General features: G+C 38.2%; 1 protein-coding gene across 1 annotated transcript in view; it reads left to right on the top strand.

The window, feature by feature from the left end:
- B3GLCT (beta 3-glucosyltransferase) overlaps nucleotides 1-13,679 on the top strand; it is a 51,069-nt gene extending 37,390 nt beyond the window's left edge. The window contains exons 9-15 of the mRNA XM_042014208.1: nucleotides 676-807; nucleotides 1,800-1,869; nucleotides 5,238-5,351; nucleotides 6,998-7,097; nucleotides 8,063-8,182; nucleotides 8,706-8,850; nucleotides 12,038-13,679. Coding sequence (XP_041870142.1) covers nucleotides 676-807; nucleotides 1,800-1,869; nucleotides 5,238-5,351; nucleotides 6,998-7,097; nucleotides 8,063-8,182; nucleotides 8,706-8,850; nucleotides 12,038-12,205 — 849 coding nt within the window. The 3' untranslated portion in view covers nucleotides 12,206-13,679. The remainder of the gene's footprint in view (nucleotides 1-675; nucleotides 808-1,799; nucleotides 1,870-5,237; nucleotides 5,352-6,997; nucleotides 7,098-8,062; nucleotides 8,183-8,705; nucleotides 8,851-12,037) is intronic.
- Nucleotides 13,680-22,408: the final 8,729 nt, after the last annotated feature.

Genomic DNA, 22,408 nt, shown 5'->3' with positions numbered 1-22,408 from the left:
TTCCCTGGTCCCTATTCAAAGCTGGAATTGAGTAACAGAATTTTTTGTGATGTACATTAGATTTGAACTAGGATTAAGACTATTTTTGTCTTTTTATTACAAATCTGTTTCCATTGTTTTTAGTAACCCTGTGTCATACTGTGCTACAACCCAAAATAGCACTCTAACCTCACCTCTGAAATAAAACAGCTTCACACCATTCTAAGGCTTTCTATTGAAGATTTCATTTTTCAGTGGGAAATTTTAGCATATTGTGAATTTTTGTAAATAATTCATGATCAGTTTCAATTGTCAAATATTCTTTGTGGTCTAGGAGCATTGCTGCTTTGTGTGGGTTCATGTGATAGACATTAATTCTGAATGGCTGAATTCCAAACTAATACAGGGTCAATTGGTTAAAGGACCCAGGAGCATAACTAGTGTTCTCTGTCCTTCCAGTCACAGGGAATGATGAGGGAAGAAACAGGAAGAGCCAACAGCCAATACCTGGCTCTGAGCGTGGTGCCACAGGCAGAATTTGGAGGAATTAGTTAATCAACTAAGGGACAAATCTGCTACACCATCCCATGTTCTTCACTTTTCCTCTTAAGTTTGTCCTGTAATGTGGTTTCTTTGTACGCCCTGAAAATTTTTATCTAGTTTAATTACTGATATAAATGTTTCCAATTTTGGTAGATTGCCCTGTACATTTGGCAGAAAGGGGAAGGACCACATCTTACTCCAGTACCTGAGTTCTGCACAGATGATGTGGACTCGTATAAGGTTGATCACTGTGCAACAACATTCAGTAATTTTCTGCCACTTTGTGTAAGTACAATATTTTAAATACCATTTGCTTAGTAGAAGTAAAACTCGTACTAAAATGCATAATACTTGAGTTCAAAAATCTCAAAACTTGAGAAAATATTTTTCAGTAAGCTAAAAAAACCCCTGACAAAATAGTTTATTCTGGCATTTATCTGGGATGTATTTTGGATATGCTTTCAGGCTTCCGTGGCACAGGAAATTTCCTGGCAACTGATATTGCATATGCTTTAATGAGTCTTTGTACCACAATGTTTGGTTGGCACATGATCTATAAATTATTTATCCTTGCACTCCTTACACAGTCAGAGACTGAAGTATAGATGATACTTTTTTTTTTTTTTAATTTCCCCATGGATGGGAATCTAAAACTTGTTCAGGCTAAAGATAAAATGCAATATAGTATTTGGTGCCATCTCTTCCACCTCTAGGAGAATACATTATTGTTTTATGAGTTATGTGTAGATAGAGGCCAAAAGTGTTCCATGCTTCCAGGAGAGCAAAACTCTTGGTGCCAAAAAGGATAAGAAATCAAAGTGGTCAAATGGCTTATTACAGTTGAGGAAGTTCAAAGACTTCTAGTGTGTAGCATGTAAGCTGGTTTTTCCAAGTGTGAGACAACTTGTGTTCTCATAGTGACTAATTTCAAAGAAATTAAGAAAACATTGTATTTCAGATGAATCATTCTTAGTTCAACAAGTTCTTCTACTCATGGTCTTTCCCTAATGATCCGTGTTTTAGTTCACGTTAGAGTACTGCATCAATGGAAAAAAATTTCCAATAATGTTATTTCAGGAATTTTAAACAACCAATACCTTTTTTTTCAAGAGACACCAGGAAGTACATTTCTATATCACTAGAACACTATTCTGCTTGATAGGCTATAATATGAAAAGATATTTCCTGTTTTATTATCTGTATGCACATACATATCCTATAATATACTACAGGCACAGCCTGCACTTAAAAGATTAATTTTTGTTCTGTTCATATAGGGAGAGCCAGTGAATAAGGAAGATGTTTTTGTTGCTGTAAAAACATGTCGAAAATTTCACGGTGACAGAAGTAAGTTGCTGGCCGGTCAAGGTAGTAGTTCTATGCAATAAAGTTCATAAAATGAATATTTCAAAAGCAAGCTGATATATGCTGTCTCTGTAGCTCTTGGGACTAAACGTTTGCAGAATCGACTGGGAAACAGGAAAGTCTTGGAATTATAAACAGCTTATCCTTCAGATGGAATCTTTTTGCTGTTCAGAGTCCTCAGAAGTGCTGTGAAACATTCAAGATAAAAAATTGTTTCATCATTAGTCACTGTTGGCAAAAAACTTGGAATTGAGTACCTACATTTAAATATGCATAAAGTTAGCTTATATTGTTGTAAATTGGAACTGTTGCAATATGAATTAATACAGCAGCTATTAATATCCTATACTCACTGAATATATTAATATTCAGTGAGTTTCCCCCAGATAATTGCTTCACTTCTCTTCTTTGTACTAGCAGTGGTAATTGTGCAGCTCTTTGATGGCTGATTTAGAAATTTGAACAAGCTGGAAGGTCCCTCATCTCCTTCCTTTTGTCCTGCCCTCCTCTCCAGTAAAAGATGGAGCAGCTTATGCTGTCTGTCATCTTGCTTCTAGCTGTTCCACATGCACGTGTTTTTTATAATGATTGGAATGGGAAAAGTTGTGCCTTCTAGGAATCTGGTCATATGTAGTACTTTGTCCAACCAGCAGCCCAGATCAAGAGTGTGTGAAGCACTGTGGCATGTTCCATCTGAAAATTGTAGTGTTAAACAAGCTGTGATAGTCACCATGCTAAAAACAACAAACAAAAAAAGTAGCTTTTGACAAAACAAAATTGACTGTCCTGTAACTGGAGTTCACTGAAGAGTTCTCCTTCCTGGATCCATGTTAATTTTTTAACATCAAAATTTAAAAAAAAGGAAAAGAAAAAAAAAAACCAACCTAGAAAGTCAGAAAGTAACTTGAGGCCTCAAAAAGATAGCATAAACATCCTTCAAGAAACACCTGTTGAAGACTGAGGAAAATTCTTGAACTTTCCTCACAGCTTCCAGTGTTATGCAATAGAGGATAATCTTACTCCAGATTTTGAAAGATTAATGGATGCCAGCTTCAGAGAGCTCTTTTTACCTGGTAAGTCATTCTTTATTGTATGCCAAAAACTACATTAATGCAGCACCAAGGCTTGGAAATTGATGTGCTTTTAAAAGCAGCTAAATTTTACCTCAGAATTTACTTCAGATACAACTCTCCTTCTTACACATACCATCTGTAGTTATAAAAGAAATTTTCAAGACTGCAAACATGCATTAGGGTTCTAGAAACAGCAGAAATAAAATGTCATTAACAGCTTAGAGCTGACCTTTAAATATGTCTAGTGGTATTAAAACCTTGGTGTGATCACAAGTATTAATACATATTGATAAATATTTGCATTGTCGTCTAGTCCAAAATTTCAAATTGTTTTTTTTGGAAGAAACAATTTGCTAGAAATTACAAAGTATTGTGGGATTCAGTTTACAATAGACATTAGTCTGCCTGGTGACATTTCCATCAAGACAAGCAAAGGAAAGACAAAGATGCTTCAGCTAAAGCCCCCTTGCCAGACCTTTAAACTGAGGTGAGACTCAAGTCCTTGCTTCAGTGAACTTTTCTTCATTTATAGAAGGAGGGGGGATTCCACCAAAGAAATAGAAAGGCTCAGTCTGTAACAGCAAATATTTCTGTGTGTTAAAGAACCCTGCGGAGTTTCAGGTCCTTGTTTGAAGAAAGGTAAAACAACCTTTACAGGTGCATCTCTTCTGCGAGGGGAAGGTTGGATGCTCTTGTGTATTTGAGATGCTTCTGCTCTGGGGCCTCGTTTTCTGAAACCTTTTGGTTTTGTTCTTCTGGGAAACATTTTTAAGTAGAACATTTCCACAGAATAAGAAAATAATTTCCTGCCTCTACATTTTTTTTTTTGTACATAATTCCCTTTGGATTTTTTAATGAAAAGAATGAGAACACTTTTACTTTTCTTCGAGAACTTTGAAAAGCAGTATGGACCACTTCAAAATGCTACAAAAGTGATTTTTTTTTTCTCCAAATATGAGAGCCTTTCTGTTAGTGCACTGAATTCTTATTACTCTGTCTTAACACTAAAATGAGCTAAAAGGTAACTGTTATCAAACTGGCTGTTGGCCAATCAATAATAATAGATCCTGTGTACTCAAGAGTAGAGGGAAGTGAACAACTAGGTAGGCAACAAACTTCAAATTAGGTGATGGATGATTTTAGCAGGGGGCTAAAATGAGTTGTTCGCAAACATCAGAAATGTACAGCAGCAAAGGGAAGTTACATAAATATTCCTCCATTTAAAGCACTACCTGCTACCAGTGAGACCTCCTGGATGGTGCCAGAGAACATAAAGCAGAGAAACTAACAGCAGAATGCAGTGTTTCAGAGTACTTGCTCATCTAAGGCCTGAACTCCTCATTTTTAGGATGGAAGAGAGACCCTTATTTCAATCTGATGGATTTCTTCTAAACACCCTGCAGATGGCTGGATTTTTTTTTGTGTGTGTGTGTTACCCATAATTTATTCACTTCTGGATGTAATTTAAACACTCGTAGCATCATTACTAGAATTTTGTGTGATCAATTTTAAATGTTGATGTGAAATGGCAAACTAGTGAGAAAAAGGTTGCTCTTTTAGAGAAGCATTAAGAAATCCTCCTTTGAATAGAATCTCCATGGGATCAAAATTGATTGTATTATATTTATAAACTATACAAATGCTTCTTATTTATAAATGAAACAATAAATATTTATACATTTGTAACAGGAATGGTTATAAAATGCCCTGTGTGTGTCTCCAGAGACAGGTGCTTTTGAGCATTAATATGATGTTGTTGTGTACAACACAAGTGTAGTATTTCAAAAGGTACATTTGGTCTGTTTCTGATTCAGAATATGTGATACACTGTACCGTTGGATTAAAATGTGGCATTTCAATACTGGAAGAAGGACTGATCTCTGACAGTGTTTGTGCTGATGTGTGCTATGAATCCTACCATAGCAAGTGTAAAAGTATTCCATGCTTTGGTTAGTCAAAATGTAAATATCACAGTTTTTAATTACTATTATGAGTAACAGTTTTATGAAACTATACTCATATTTTAATAGAATTTTTTTATTATTTAAATAAAACTGTCCTGACTGGCTTTCATAAAAATGTAAAATTTTTTTCTCTCTAAATGTTATAGGAAAGAAAATAGAATGAACATTTAGAATCATGCTGCTGTATTTGAAGCAGCATTTTATTACCATGTGAAGGAATGTGGCTAACAAGAAGTGCTTAACGTGAATATTTGGATCAAGTATCTATTTTAATCAAGTTACTTGTGTTTGAACGTCAATCATTCTTTTGCAGTACCAGTTGTAAAGCAGACTTGGGAAAGAGAAGCTGCCCTTATTGAATACTACAGTGATTATGCAGACATCTCCATTCCTACTATAGATTTAGGCATACCTAATACTGACAGAGGTGAGATGTTGACTGTTTGTCAGTTTTGCACAAATGACTGACTGAAGAAGTGAAGTTTTATGGATGATACGTGTCTTTCATGTCAAGTATGTCATTTAGAAATTCTGTATTTCTCTAGCACATATGTGCAACCTAAACTAAAAGAATGCTCTTGACACAGGAAATGGACGGAAAATACATTCAGAGTCCCCCTGTGTAGTTAACATGTTCATTTTAGCAGAAACCTAAATACTGAGATTGTGAAAGCATGGTATACTGATATACTGCAAGAGGAAAAACAAATTGCTGTTATCACTTGGGGTAAGAGTAATAACTCTACAGTTATTGATGATTTTGTGTAAGATCATCAACAGTGAAGAAGTCATAAATTTATTTCAAAAGATCTCAGGCGGTGCCAACTGGTTACTGAGCATAAATTACGTGCCATATGGTATTCAGATATTATATGCTGGTGCATAGCATGCCTTGATTTAAGCACAAAAATTAAATGTTAAGATTGAAACATCTTTTTATAGCAAATAATAGGCATTTAAATTAATTTACTTTGTGTTTGAATACAAAAAAGGCTATGGATATGATGGCTTTCTTGAGCTTACTAGTTTTGATTTTTTCTTTCATTTGATATATCGTTCTTAGGCTCATAGCCTATATGTATTACCTTCTGAATTACAGGTGTCCAGGCAGTGGCCTGTTAGCCTTATCTGACCCACTAGGACAGTTGTTCTGACCTCTGGGTTATTTCTGCCCCTTTTTTCTGTCTGTTAGAGGCAGAGAAAGGATAGGCAGGGATTTCTGTGTGCACAGGGACATGAGCAAGCAGTGAGTGTTTTCAGGAGGCACCAAGCTTGTGGGGCACATGTGGATCATTTGTAGAAGCCATGCCCAGTAGTTCTAGTCATGCCAGGGAGCTTCCATGTTTTGTGATAGAATATAATATAGAAATCTTGGCTTTAATATTGTAATTGTTCTCATATCAGTCTGCATTAAGTTCACCGTTTCAGAAAATCACCAAAGTGAGGACTTCCTTCATTTCTTAAGCATAGAGTTACTGCATTTTGTCACAGAATATTTTAACTGGAAGTGGCTTCAAATACAATTTACTTTGAATGATTGTTTAGTAAATGTAATATTGATATCTAATTACATTAGATAATCAACTGTGATGAATAAAGACTGACTGAAATGAGATTTGTCCAAGATCTAAAGAAGATTCAGTAGAGGTCTGAAACTTCTTGTTTATCATGTCCTGCTTATTCTGAACAAGGGTGTTTCACTTCTCCACTCCTAGAAAAGGGTGTCTTACCTCTGAACTTCATTATAATCTTGTGATAAATGTTGAGACCTTTCCTTAGAGGCAGTGATCAGGATCTGAGTTGCCAATGACGAGTACAGTAGATTAATATACATTTAAATATTTCTATAAAAGCAATGGATCTGCCTGATGCATCATGAAATGCTATGACAGTATCTTGGAGTATTTTGCAGATCATGCTTCTATCATAGTCTTCTCATTTTTACAACTCTTTTAATTAAATTAAGAGTAGCAGTTTGTCCAACAGCTTGACAGATAGCTGGAATAAAGCTTGTTTTTAATTTAATTCCTATTTTATTTAAGTGTATATTCTGTTAATTTCTCTTTTTCTCAGGTCACTGTGGGAAAACTTTTGCCATTTTGGAAAGGTTTTTGAATCATACTTCTCCCAGAACCCCTTGGTTAGTTGTAGTGGATGACGACACACTGATAAGGTATATATTGCATTACTTCAGGAGTTACCACTGTTCATGTCAGTAAGAGATTTAGCAATATTCACCTGTTCTTTATTTAAGTGATACAGCTATTTTATTAGTTATGTAGCTTTATATTACTTTAAGAAAAAAAATTGTCACTTTCCATCAGTATTCTTTTAATGGATATTAAAAACAATATTGTAACTTGGTTAAAACTGTGCATATCAGTGTTATCATGTAATCATATAGTCTGAATACACCACATTTTGTGATTCCTCAGTATAGGTATGTTTGAGCTGAGGGGGTATAGTCATTTGCTAATACCCTTTCTAAGATGTGTTTCTCACAGAAATGTGTCAGAAGAAAGGTTTCATAAGCTCAGGTCAGTTGTCTGAGCTACCCAGAATGGTGTTCTGGAACTTGCCTTGGTTGGAAAATTAGATCCCATTCTCATAAAATCTGACACTGCAGTGAAAGCAAAAAAGGCACAGTGATCAATGAGCAGGATCACATGGTTAGGAACAGTGGTTCAAGACAGTACTTTACATTAAATCATGTGACAGAAGAAGTAGGATGTAACTGTGGATAATGCAATATTCATATAACTAAACCAACCCTTTTTACTTTTCAATTTGTAGATGTTCACAGATAATTTGCAAAGATCTTAACATTGCTTGGAAGGTATAATTTCATGTTTTCTCTGAGATGAGATGCAGTTTTGCTGACAAACTGCCTACTTCAAAAAATGTTTTAAGCTAATTTGTTCATGATTTGACCGAATTCAGCAGTCATATCTCATAGTAAATAACCCATCATAAATTTCTGTTTAGCAGTTTGTATCTCTGGGGGAGTTTTTTTGGGTAGAATTTCTGAATTTCTCCTGTCATCATTGTGCTATTTAATAGAATGCTGTTGAGGGTAGCAATGTCTGTTCCAAAATGAATGTTTACAAGATTTTTTATTAATGGCTTTTCATATTATAGTATCTTCAGACTCCGAAAATTGCTCAGCTGCTATGACCCAAATGAACCAGTATTCCTTGGCGAGCGTTACGGCTATGGCTTGGGAACAGGAGGATACAGTTACATCACTGGTGGAGGAGGGTAATCTATTTAAGCTGCTACTGAGATCTACATTAGTTCCTGTTTTGAGTGCAAATGTTCTAAATTACAACACAGATCACTTTCAACAGAAACAGTGATGTTTTCCCCAAATGTCTGCAATTCACCTCACACCTTCTGTGTAGTGGCACATGCTGGTCACGAGTCCCCAACTCTTCTCTCTCACGTTTGAGTGAGATTGAGGAGAATATTCCTTTTGAGTCCAGGCCAAATTTAGGAGGAATTATCTGCAGTAGTAGAAATGGTGGGTAGCTAAGTTGTTGTTGGAATAACAACAATGGGTATAATTGGTGTAATTAATTTTCAGTATAAAAAGTAATTATCTTTCAGAAAATGCCTCTGGCATTTGTCAGTTCTGACCCCTCAAATTTTGAATTTCAAATATGTTGTATTGGAGGGCTACATTTGGTCTTGCAGTTTAAAATAATTTAGCAATATTTATTAATTACAATTATTTGGTGTCTTTAGTAGTTTTATACATTTCATGTGCTTTTTTTAAATTCAGGATGGTTTTCAGCAGAACAGCTGTTCAGAAACTGCTTGCTAGCAAATGCCGGTGTTACAGCATGGATGCCCCTGATGATATGGTCCTTGGAATGTGTTTCAGTGGCTTAGGAATCCCTGTAACACACAGTCCACTTTTTCATCAGGTCAGAGAGCTATTTTTGAGTATTAAAAATGTATTTCATTTTCTAAGTATAAAACAGTCATAAATATTCAAACTCGATCAATATGTAATAACACTAACCAAGATGATGCTGCTGCTTTACCTTGGTTCCCAGCAGAACAAGACTGATCAAATAAGAGCATTCTCATACCATGGATTACTACAATACTTTGCTAGTTGATATGATATTTTAGCTAATCTATAACTATATTTTATTAAAGATGCAGTCAGAGGTGAGAATTTTGAAAAACAAATAGAATTAGGAGCCACATGCTTTGAATAGTTGTCATATGTCCTCTGAAGGAAAAAAACCTACAACAATAATTTTTTCTTCAGGTAATGGAGAACTAACTGTAAAATTTTTCAATAAATCTGCCTGCTCTACTTACCTAATTTTTCTATTGATTCAGTATTTACTATTCTGAACTATCTCATTAATGAAGATTTAAAATATGAAAATATTGGTTTTGTGGTGGATTCTGAAGAATGGTATAAATATGATAAATTGCTCTATGCTAGCATATGGGAAAGAGAGCTCACAAAACATAATTTCATGTGAGTTTGGGAGAAAATGGCTGGAGTAGATTGGAATTTTGTGTCTGTCTTCCACAATATTTAACAAGCTAACTGTAGTGCCACAGTGGAAAACATGATGCATTGAGGCCTATAGAGATTTTCTTCCTTGTAAGCCAAGTAAACCAAATTTTTCTGTGGTATGAACAAGAAGCACTAAAGATTTTTTTCCCAAACAGTGCACAACTTTTTTAAAAATCAGCATTTAAATGAGTGTAGCATTTGATGTTTTTCAGGTGTTGATCTAGTTGAAAAACTGGGAAGACCTGCGTACCTGAATAAGAGCTGAAAATAAGATAATAAGCAACTTGAGAATTAGTAAATTACCATGTCGTTCAAAGTAGCTGTCAGTGGAGGGAGGGAGTTTCTTATTTAAATTGTCATCTTTTCCTATGTTAAGATTACATTTCTCATTACATTTACTATGTAGAGAAGTGGGAAGACTGAGAACACACTGTTCAATATTTTAATTCCCTGTCCGTGTAAAGAAATCATATCTGTTTACTCTCCTGTTTTGTTTATCATTGCTTACTCCTTTCAGTACAGAAAGAAAACAAGTCATGCATATTATAAAATCAGCAGTTATTGAATAATTTGTGCTTGAAGAAGTGTTAAAAAAACCAAAACAACAAACCAACCTAATTAAAGCAGAGTCAGAACAGAACTCATTTTCCAAATTTGTAAGAATGGTCCTTATTAAAAAAAACCCAAAGAACTTCCTTGTAATCTTTAATAGTGTGCATTTGATACTGAATCACTTTGAAAGTGAAATCCTAGGAGTTTGATTTTCCACACAGAAAATTGCACTTGACTTCTAATTCATCTTTACTGTTACTTATAACAAATTCTAATTAAACATCCCTCAAACAGGAGTTAACCCTTGGGGGAAAACCACTGAATAAAAATTGGATGTGCTTGTTCTACAAATTCCACTATTGTGAAAAAAATATTTTAAAAATGAGAAAACCAATTTTGGATTTTCTGTCAACCAGAAAATAACTTCTTAAGGACTTGAGTGAAATATTATGATGTGTGATGTTCCTTGAAGTATGTGAATCTAAAATTGTACTGAGATGGATTATGAAAGAGAAGCAAAGATATCTTCATTCTTGGAAAGTCTATGATGTGTTTGCTCACTCTTACTGGTTTCCTGCTGCCTACTTGCTGAGTTAGATACATACATATTCTGTAACCTGTGCCAGAGCTTTCTGACATGATGAGACTCTTAAAGAGAACAGGAACCTTCCCATGTCGAGAAGCAGCCAGAATTGTGGTCTTAAATATGAAATCTGGGCTAAAGCAATATATTTGGCTTTTCTAGAATACCAAATACAAATTTTAGTTAAAAAAAAAAAGTTTTTAGAGCAGATATCATTATTTTAGAATTATCAAAACACCAGAATTGTGTCTATAGCTTAATAATAAGCTGATTAATTTTCAAACAGCAAAAATCTTTGGTCTCAGTTGTGTAAAAACTCTCTTTATCCAAAATAAATTCTTCAGGTTCTTGAAACCCAAACGTTCTTCAAAGTGTTTTTCAAAAGTTGTGAGGGATATAGGTTCCCTCTTGATTTCTCCAGTGGAATTTTTAAAAATAAGCACTCTGTCATTTAAATATCAGGATAAAAATACCCATAACACCAACAACACATATTCAGATTTCATAATGTCAAATTCTGTTGCCTAATTTTATGACTGTGATGTATACAGAACTGCATAGAGAATTCATAAATACCACCATAAGTAGGTGAAGCGTGCAGTATTGAATCAGTTACCAGCTTAGGCATCAAATCAATTATTTGTTATCCAAATCACTCAATTTTCCTCTTGTTTGTGTTTTTTTTTCCTTAAAAACACAAAAGTTTGCCTTCCATGCATTTTTCTTTACAAAACTCCAATGGCAAAAATGTAGTTGTTTTTCCAGGGACCACTACAGGTGGGAATTGTTTATGTAAAGGTGCATTTATGTGCCACTGAACTGCCAGAGAAAATGAAATACATGTGGTGCATTAGGACAGCAGCTGCATCTTGTAGCTGTGTTGTAATTCTTTCTGGTTTGATATAGCCTGATAAAGAACAACAACGCAGTTTTCTGGCACCACAATGTATCCCATGTTTGGAACTTTTACCTATCGTAAAACTCCATGTATTTTGGCTGCTTATGGCCTTATTAGGAGCCTACAATCACAGTGGCAGTGCTGACAACTGTCATTAGAAGGAGGAAGAGAATATTGTTTAAAATAATTTTGTCATTATTGAGCCAAAACTGCATATTTAAAAAGATTCCATACCAACTACACTGTTTATTGCTTGACTGCATAGATGGTGGACATTTCATATCCCAAGAAATAGGGCATATTAAATATCAGTGTACTTCATTCCTAGCATGATGGCTCCAGTGTGAGTTGAAGATGTAAACTAATGCCTTGTCAATTGATTTAATAGAATGATGTAAAAACCTCCTTGTTACCATCTTGAATATTTTGTCAGTGCCACATTGTTCTGTTACAGAGGCCATTGAGCAGTGATACTTTCTCTTTTTAAAATTATTATTGATCATTAACTACCAGTGCTTTTGCTTCTTTCTTCCATCTTAGGCAAGGCCGATGGACTACCCAAAAGATTACCTTTCTCACCAAATTCCAGTATCATTTCACAAGCATTGGAATATCGATCCAGTGAAGGTGTATTTCACATGGCTGGCACCAAACACAGAAGAGTCACATAATGGAAAAAAAGTTGGATATAACAGAGAGGATTTATAAGCAGTAGAAGAATGTAAGTGTTAATTACTGTTCTACAGATGAGGGACAGTCACTACTGTGATTTTTGGTTTGTTTTCATGTTGTTCATCTGTTCATGACATGGGAAGTCAGTGTTTTGTTCCTGTTGCTTGCATCCCTTCAGAACAATGGAAGAAGGCCCTTAAATGACTTTTGGATTCTTTTCCTCCACTTGGTTTCTTTTTAGAATGTTTCTGGGCTTTATATACCAATGAACTTGACACACATTTAAGAGTCTTGTACAACTTCACCTCTGTTCTGCTTTGGACTTGGTTCAGACAGCATCAATTTACATTTCCTTCCTTTGCTCTCTCAAAAGCTGAAGTTATTTATTTGGGAGCCTAATACTGAATAAGTGTTGAACATCTATTAAACATCATCTCTCACTGACTTACAGAAAACAGTTCTCTAAAAGGTTCTGGAACAGTTTCTCGATAAATCGTAGAGGACACTTGACTTTTTTTCTGTGACCAGGAGCTAGATTGTGTGAAGGCTGTGCTCCTTTATGCTCATTGCAAATAGAAATACTGTAGTTTCCTGGAGTAGTTGGACCAGGCACGAAACCACTGTTGTACCTTTTAAGTTTATTGGCACTTCTGTGGAATGCCGTGTACAAAATGGAAAAAAAGGTTAAGGACAGGGATTTCTTAGGTGGCCACGGGAGGTCACTGTGGCTCCTTTAGAAACCTAAGTCACTGTACATCAATCTGGCAAATATAAGAGTGACTCTTAAGGATTTTGGCAGAACTAACACTTCAGTATTTCCGATGTGTGCATTTCAATAGCATATGAATGCCAGCTTTAAAAATTTTGTAGTATTCCTAATTTATATCATCAGGATAAGTAATTTTATGCATACAACATGTAAAGTGTGATTCATATTTAAAACTTTCTTGACTTCTTTTTAGTAATTCAGTTTTGTAAGAATGTTTGTACAAAAACTGGCTATAGTATGTTCTAAACTAATTTTTATATTGTAAAACTGCTTGTTTTAAAATGACAGTATTTGGCACCTGTATGCTGTCATTTAACTTGGCTTGCTATATTGTAACCAAATACAGGGTCTTAAAGCCATACTGCTGAAGTAATTTGTGTTTTGGTTTATTTTAGTAGGTTAAAAATTGATTCCACTCCAAAGAAAAGCAATACTTGCTGTAGAGTTGAAGTAGGGGAGCCTCGGTAATTACCGAACTTGTATAAACATTTGTTTGTGAATGCAGCTTGTGGGTTTCCAAGCACTGAATAGCAAGCACATATTCATAACAGATTCAAATTCTGATTAAGAAAGAGCAATCCGTGTTATGTCTTTTTTTCTTCCCACTACCAGTGCCTTAAACAGTAGACATTTTACTGATACCAGGACTATGTTCTCTGATACCATTGGTGAATTGTTAATTATGTTTACTGTTTAGAACTGTGAAAGCTGAAAGCTGAATAAAAGCATTCTTTAACCTTTTGTGCCTCCTTCCTCTCTGCGAGCCAAGTACAGGATTCTTTAAGCACCAGTGAAATAAGTTCATCACCTTAATTGTGTTCACTGTCAGTTTTATTAAAAGGCGGCTTAATCTTTAGGGTTTTTTCATGTTCTATCCTGACCTCCAGATTAGGTCAGTTTTCAGCTTCTAGTTTTGTGCAAATGGAAAATGGTGTTTCGATGAACACCTCGTGATTGGGAGCCTTGCTGCTGTCACAAAACACGTCACTATCAAATTCCCCACAGGTCTTGCAATGCAGTCCAATCAGGTTCAACTTCCAACTGATGATATTTAATCTCTCCTTGGGCCCTGTGGAGGCAGACTAGATCAACAAAAGATGATTTGATTTGGGTCCAGGCTGTGTTGTGCCTGTAGACTGCTTATTTAGATGTTGGAAGTCACTGACTCGTCGATTGATGCTTGCTTGACTTTTACTTCTGGTTTGACAAATGTAGTAGTAGCTATCCTAAAGTCCATCTTTTCTCTTGCTGTTAGCCCTGGTTTTACTGCAAGGTTTCTGGAGGTATTAGTAAGCATTAGACTTCTGATTTTAGTTTCCATAGTTTTGAAAGCAACAAAGCCATAATTTGCTCAAGTATTTTGCCCCCAGAACTCTGACTTTTGAGACACTGCAGCAGCATGACACAAGTGACCTTTTGGTCCACCAACTAAATAAGATTTTTTCAAGCAAAGGATCACAAAGAGTTTCCATAAACAAGATATGAAGCCTTGTATGTGAACTTTAGTTTTAGAAGACTCAGGATGACTGTTACTAGCTGAAAGCTAAGGACAAAACTGTGTGTTAATGAGCCTGAACAGTACTAAGGTCTCTAATGAAAATCAAGTGGATTACAAATGGTGTAATGTTAAAGCAAATCAATAGAAGAGGCATTCACAACTCACTTGGAAACAGGCAGATTAAAACAGGGCTGCAAAGTTGATTGCTTGAAGTTTCCTTTTCTGGGACACTGCAGGGTTGTGGCATGAAAAAGAAAATCTGGGAATCATTACTGACTATTTGTTTTTAATGTTTATAACATAAAAAATTTCCATGTATTAAGATCTTTCTTTGACAGAATTCTTTTGATAATTTGGTTGGTTGGTTCATCTTCCAGGAGCCAAAAAGACCCTTGAAATACTAGTGCCTTCAATACAGCAGATATGTAAATGAAGAGTGACAAACTATTTGAGGCCCACATTTGATCAAAACTGAGAATGAGGGCTGTGGATCTGTTTTTATTTCCCTACATCTGCAGATGGCCCAGGCATGGAGGAACCCAAAAGGACCTGACCTTTGTCTCTTCCTCTGTGATTAGGAAAATGGGCGAGTCTTGAGGCAGCTTCTAAGCTGGGTAACTTTCTTTTTGTGCATGAAGAGTTTGCCCTAACACCAGCTCCAATGGCTGGAGGGAGGAGTCCAAATTACCTTATTTTCAATTCCTTAATTTCTCACGTATTTCATTATCATGGCTGGAACTAGAATGTCTCAGCCAGAGGCCTGAAACACCATTCAATGAGATTCCTGGAAAGTGGGATCAACATTGTGTGTAAGGACTGCCATAACTATCTTCTGTGAGCACCTCCAAAGCCAGTAGTGCCACTGCATTACCAAGAAACATGGAGAAGTAGTAAGAGATTTGCTTTTTGCAACACTGTAAAATTGTGAATCCTTTTGTGCATTGAACACCATGATAATAAATATATTTGAGTTTGCTTCAATGCAATTGCTTCTGCTTCTTGTTGATATGAAACTAAAGGAGAAATTTAGAATTCTGAGCAAAATGCTCCCTGAGGGTGTCACCTCATCATACATTGGCTGAGGAATCTAAGAGCACCTGACTGTTCCATTAGTGCTGCCTGGTGCAGCTCTGGCTCTGAGGTCCCATCAGCACATCAGCATGGTGGCTTCACCCTCTGTACTACCCCTGTGCACACATCTGTGTCAGTATAGAACAAATTCACCTCCCCAGTCACATTGAGGGCTTTAAGTAATTGTTTCATTCAGCAAAGGAATAGATTCAATGTTGATTTGTAGGTAACTAATTTTTCTAGTTCAATTTGTGACACATTATATGCATGTGTAAAGAATAGGTTTTTTAATACACAGTCTCATAGTGGTAGCCATTGTGTAACTACTTGATTTAAATTCTGTCCTGAGAAGAAAAGTCCTCATGCTTTTCAAATCTCAGCCTGTGGTTTACAGGGAGAGACCTGTGGGACTAGAGGAAGCAGAGAGCGGTGAACCATCTGTTTTCATCTACCTGCTTTTGCAGATTCTCTTGACTTGTTTATTTGTGCCCTTGTCAGCCAGGAAACAGAAGTACCTCCACTGAAATCAGTTAATGAGATTTCTTCTAGGACCTGCATTTGCATGGCAAAATGAAACAGCTTTGGTGGAGTGTGTGTGCACTGGTTAGTTCTGAACACAAGGGGAAAAGAAACAGTAGAAATAATTTATTTAAAGATGAAAAGATAAGTGGGCATTATGCAAATGCATACAGAGGCCTAAAGGACTTGCTTTCAAAGAAAGGAAGAACTGGTTTGGAAAACAGGCATGGAGAGGAGTGATGGGAAATTACATCAATGGAGTTTAATGAAACATTCTTTATGGAAAATCTATAGGCATGCTGCTTTTGTAAGCTAAAAAAAAAACCAATGCTAAGCTATTCCTGTGAGAAATAAAATTTTAAAGCAATGCTTTTTGTAAGTCTGAAGGCTTAAGTGCCTGACTGTTAAACAGAACAACTCCAGGAAAGTTGAAAGCACTAGGCTGTTAATATTTTACACTCAACTTACAGGAAAAAAAAATAGTGTAAGCAGATTGTTAATTAATAAAAAGCCAATAAAGAAAATTTTCTGCTGGGAAGGTTGTTGTGCATCATCAACTGGTTTGTGCCCACTTCTCATTTATGCATTTCTAGCTGGGACATCCTCCAGATGAAGGTCTAATCAGACAGTTTATAGTGAACCCCATCAAGGTCCTCATAGCAGGAGCTCACGTGTTGCCCTAGTTCTACAGGCACTGCACCCCATCTTCACAGGGGTGCTGCATGACACTGTCTGCTACCTGCTCCCCAAAAGCCTGGGAGAATGGCAGGAAATCCAGCACATATCCCTCAGGAAGAATGGAAACATTGCAGGACTGAAGATCTCGTGAGTTCCTCAATGGTCTTAAGGAAAGCTTTCACTGGTCCTCCTTCAAAGTAGCCATTCCCAGGCTAGCAAGGCAGCAGAAATGATGTGAGGAGTAACCCTGAGTAAACACAAACGTGAAGTAATAGCCTGGAGCAGGTCAAGCTCCGCTGTATCTCCAGGGGCATTGGTAGCTCTAAGGACAGTCGGTCACAAGTGCTGATGGGTGATGTTGGCCAGTTCACCAGCCTTTTTTTCCAAAGACTTCTTAAGACTTCTTACATTGCAAAGATTCTGTTTGCAAGCTCCTTGAGGGAGCCCTTTACACAGAGCAGAGTGGGAGCTGTGCTCCAGGTGCTGTGGTTTGATGCAGCCTATGCTGTGGTCCCATGGCCTCATTCTGCCCAGCCATGAAGCTCTGCTGAAAAAGTCTATCTCTTGTCCTGACAAACCAAGTTACTAATTTGTTGTTTCTCTTTCTGTTGCTGTTTCTTCAGGCTAGAATTTTCCTGTTGATGGATTTTATCTTAACTAAAACATCTGAGCCTACAAATGCTAGTACTGGAATGACTTCACACTTAATAAACAGTGAAATACATTTTTAACAAAGTAAAATGTGGATAATCATACTATAGTTACCAGCTTGTTATATTCTTGTGAGAAACTCTGTCAAGTGCAGTTCAAATGTCTGAAAAGATTCGATTTTGTTTTATAAGAGCTGGCTTACCTCTACTATGGCTTGCCCCTTGTTCACCCAAGCGGTATGATTAACACTTAAACCTTGCTTTAGAAGCTCATAATTGTTCTGCCAGTCTTTCAAAAACTCGTAAAATACTTGCTGTCCTTCCAGCATTACCGTAGGTGTTGCTTATTATGAGTGGTTTTGTGACCTTTGTTAGCAATTCAGCCACTTCTTTCTTAAAATCTTTCTGATTTCTTGAGTGAAAATCCTGGAAGATCAGATGGGTTGCAATGAAGAGGGTAGAGATTGTAGAAATGCAGAAAAGACAGGTACTGAGGTACCAAAGTCTGTGCAAATTTTTGTGCTCACATTACTGTATGCAGCCATATGCTCATGGATGTCAATACTGATCTCCATGTTGGAGTCAGTCTTAGTAAACCTTTCTGAGAATTTCCTGTCATATTCATTCCTTCTAGAATAGAGAATTGTGGATTTACCCTAACAATGGACATGCTCATACAGCAATTGACTGCTTTGGTTCCTTGTGCATGAATTTGTTCTTGTTCTTCGGCCGCTGCAGAACTGGGACTCTGAGTGGGTGGGTTAACTCCTACCTTACCATCCACCTGCCCACAGGCAAGATCCCAAAACAGTTGAAATTACAGCCTATTTTAAATAACATGGCTAATGTAGCTTTTGGCTCCATGGGCAAACATCATAAGTTCTGCACTGCGTCTCTCCATGTGCTGGAAAGGGCAGGACTGAACTGCAGAAGGGCCCTGCTGCAGGACTGAAGAGACCCCAAGAAGTGATAATGTAGCCAGGTTCCTTCCATTGCCTGTATCCCATGTGAAGAGATGCATTTTGAATGCAGACATTAAACTCAGTGAGCTGAGTCAGATTCTTTGCTTGTCGGCACTCATTTAAGTAGGAAATATTTTCCTTTCAGATTAAAAAGTAACATATTCCAGAATTTGCTCCATTTTATTTCTAATGACAGAAACAATGCAAAGGGTGTTAAGGATCTGTAAGACTTTGGGACAGTCTTTTGTTCCATGAAAGACTAAACAAGCTAAAAGTATCGATTTGAAAGAGCACAAGCGGGGTAGGGAGTGGTTTTTCTCTCTTTTGTAGCCTGGGTACAGAGAGATAGAAAACAAACTTGCCAGGGTAGTTCTAATACAGCAAGTGTGTTTTCTGTAGCACAAAACTGAACTGCAGAACCTGACAGCATCAGCTGAGCAGAGACTAAGAAGTACTAAAAGAGCTTAAAGCTGGATTGTACAAAACCACAGCAGAAAGGTCTGTAAATGGCTAATAAACACAATGGTTTTCAAGAAACATCTTCAAGCTAAGGCTCTGAATTACTGCAGCCTGACCCTGGGCAGGTACACTGAAATGAATGCTTTGTCCCAGCTCAGTATGACTCTTTCTGTGTAATACTGGCATGTGCACAAAGTTCAGTTCAGGGCTCAGGGCTTGTGATTATCAGCAGTGCTGCAGCTCCTGTGCCTACAGAGTATTGGAGCCTCCTGTGCTTGTACAAGTCCAGAGCCACCTCAGAGACCATGGGTGAAAAGAGAGAATCTCTCAAACCTCTGCTTTCCTCTTCTGTGACAATATCTGAGAACCCCAGAAGCAGATGGTTGTCAACACTTGGACCACGGGCCACACATGGATGCCATCTAAGTGTGGTTCACCACAGCCTGTGAGATGAGAAACATGCCAAAGACAAAAGCCCTAAAGTTTGGGCTCTGCAGGGCAGCCAGCCAAGCTCCTTGCTGAATCAGGTTTTAGGATCCCAAATAAACCAAGCAACTTTTCATATGAGAAAATGAACAAGCTTTGGAGCCAAAACATCAATGGCATCTTGAGCCAGTGCAATGCCATCATGAAGATGGAACCCAGCCCTAGCTAGGCTGAAATACCTACTCCAGGTGAGTATTTAATTGACTCCCAACAGCATTAATCACACTCCTGAGAGGACTGGAGCCAGTGCTGTACCAGCTTCTTCTGAGTGAGCAGATCCCTTGTACTTCACGCCCCTCGGGTGGTGCCTCTCAGAGCTGTTTCTCAACAGGAACAGCACATTTGCACACAGAAACTCAGAACTGCAGAGCAGCCCAGGCTCCTCTGGAGGTCACCTGGTCCATCCCCCCTGCTCAAGTAGGGTCACATACAGCTGATTGCCCAGGACCATGCCCAGGTGGCTTTTGAGTGTCTCCAAGGATGCAGACCCCACCACCTCTCCAGGCAACCTGTGACAGTGTTTGACCATCCTCACAGTTTAAATGGGTTTTCTTATGTTTAATTGGAATTCCTTGTGTTTCAGGGAATTTTCCCTGTGTTTTGTTCCCACTGCCTCTTGTCCTGTCATTGGAATCCACTGAGAAGACTTCAGCTCCATCTAATCTACACCTTCCTGTCACATACTTACTGATAAGATCCTACCTGAGCCTCTGCCTCTGAGAAGTCTCTGAAGCTGCCTAAGTGGGGTTCAGATTCAATTTGGTTTTGCTTATTTGACAGTTTCTCTTTAACATGGCAAGGTGACTCCAGGCACTTTCCACCAGAGCCTGTTTACAGGTTTTTAATAACTGTCACAATGCCAGGCATTTGCTGCATGGGTGAGAAGCTGCTGGGAATAATTAGCACCAAGGGGAAAATCTCAAAGAGATTCAAATGTAACATTTATACAAAATGCTACTGCTTTTTAAAATTCCTGTCAGCAGCAGCACAAAACCTCTGTGACTCCCTGTACCTCGAGGTTCATCCCACCCACACAACTATGCAAAGCAAGTTCCCCACACAGTCCCATTTCTTTTCCCTGCAGGAGTGGTGCCAGCAGCTCTGGGAGCTGGAGAGACGCACGAGCTCCTCAATGCCCCGGCAACCCTGCACGTGGCACCTTTCTGCCAGCCGTGCTATCCAAGGATCATGCCCCCATAGGAAGTTGCCCAATCTGTCTGCATCACTTACATCACTGCTCAGGCCGTCTCTCCTGTTGCCTCCCTTTCCTGTTTGGTTTTATCTCCAGCCACCGTCACTGCTCCAAGCTCTCCAGTTCTGCACATCAGTCCCCCAGTACCAGCCATGAGTTATGTGACATGTTCCTCCTGCTGCCCTCATCCCACTAAAAATCAATGGGCAGTTACTGTAATCTGCAGGTTTTAAATCGTTTCCATGTGAAGGAGAGTCAGTTTTCCATTAACCCTTCGCCCCCTCGCAGGGTTCATTACCAGTATCCGGCATAAGCTGTTATTGCAGCCTCCCTAGGGATTGTACTGCTTCAGCTGGAGGTGCTGGGGAAGAGATTTCCTCCAAAACCCACTTGCTCTGTGGCTTCCCTGACACTCCAGGGTGGAAGTGTCCTCATCCTGCCAGCAAAAATGTGGCCTGCTCTTAAAAGTGTCAGTGTTTTGGGGGTCAGGTTGAGGCTTCTCCTGCCAGAGCCTCTCTCCCAGTGCAAAGAATGGAGGGAAAGTGTTTGCTGCTGAGGCTGAGCAGAGGGTTTAAAACATTTGAGGGATGGGTGCAGGCATCTGTCTCCCTAAATGTTCACATGGAATTGCTTGCATGGTGAGAAAAAAATGAATACATTTCTCCAGAAATGCCCCAGTAGAACTGAAGAGCCAGTTTATATCTTCAAAGCAGGTTTGTATCTTCAGGAACAGACAATTAGCTCCATGGCAGCCCCACCACAGAGTGCAGAGCAATATAACTACTTTTAGTCAGCTCTTGGGAATCTGACCTATGGGTGGTAACTTGGAAATAGAAGATGTTTAAATTTGTAAGATACAAATACTGTTTTCTGTAATATCCCTGACCCTCTAAAATGTTTTCTGTCCTCCATTAAGTCCTCCTTAGTGTAAAAATAGTGATTAATTGCAGATTTTGAGATAACCATGATAAATTCTTTTCCTATCCACAAATAAAAAAAAATTAAAAACATTCAGCAGCAATCTGTGTGGAGTGCATGCCTAAAGAGAATTTACAGGTATGTGTTCTTCTACAATATATATGTACATTTATAAGACCTATTTCAAAGACCCATGATTCTGTCAAACCTCAGTGTTAATAGCTCCAAGGAACTGATTTTACACAGTCACCACCATTAAGATCCTGTATTTACATTGCACTATGCCTGGGCTGGTACAATACAGGGGAGCATACAGGTAATGATTTATACTGTCCTGTGTAATTTTTTCAGGTGCTACTCATGCCTTGGTTGGCCAAATCCTTTCTGAAATGCCCTTTTCACCTGTGCTGAAACACCCCAAAGGGATTCCAGGATTAAAATTTTTGGGTTTAGACTTCACACTGCCGCTATTTCTGTCTAAATTATTCAGATATTCAAGTACCTGTCAGTGAGAACAGCCAGAGCACTCTCAATCACGATGGTATGGCAACATCCAGACTTTCAGCTCTCCTCTGGGGTTTACACATGAGGTGAACCTACACCTGCTCATGATGATAGGAGATGTTCATACTGCCCAGAGCACAGAGCTTTGCATTCCCCAAGCACACGGTGCTGACAGAATTACCCACCAGCTGGGGAGTCATCTGAGAGGCAGACAGAGTGCCCATCTCTAAGTTTTAGGCAGAAATACTCTGTGCTCTCTGGAGCCACTGGACTTCTGGAGCAGCAGTGGTTGCTGTTGAAGATGTTTCATTTTAGATGGAGTACATATACGCCTGGAAGAGCAGTCCACAGATCCCAGGTCTTCCTCTCTACTGGCTGAGTGGCTGCGGGATCTGCTGAGATAAAGAAAGGTGAGGGGTCCCCACGCAGGTGACAAGGCTGCAGTTACCTATCTTTATACTGAGAAACGTTTAGACAAGTTCTGTTTGTATTGCTGTGGATGTAGAGCACTTCTCTGCAGTAGAGGGTCGTTT

This window comes from Corvus kubaryi, unplaced genomic scaffold (assembly GCF_017639235.1).
Source record: "Corvus kubaryi isolate FWS band 111438036 unplaced genomic scaffold, C.kubaryi_AGA036_p1.0 split1-65, whole genome shotgun sequence".
NCBI lineage: Eukaryota > Metazoa > Chordata > Aves > Passeriformes > Corvidae > Corvus > Corvus kubaryi.
The sequence above is the reverse complement of the archived record's forward strand: the minus strand, read 5'-3'. Positions and strand labels throughout refer to the sequence as shown.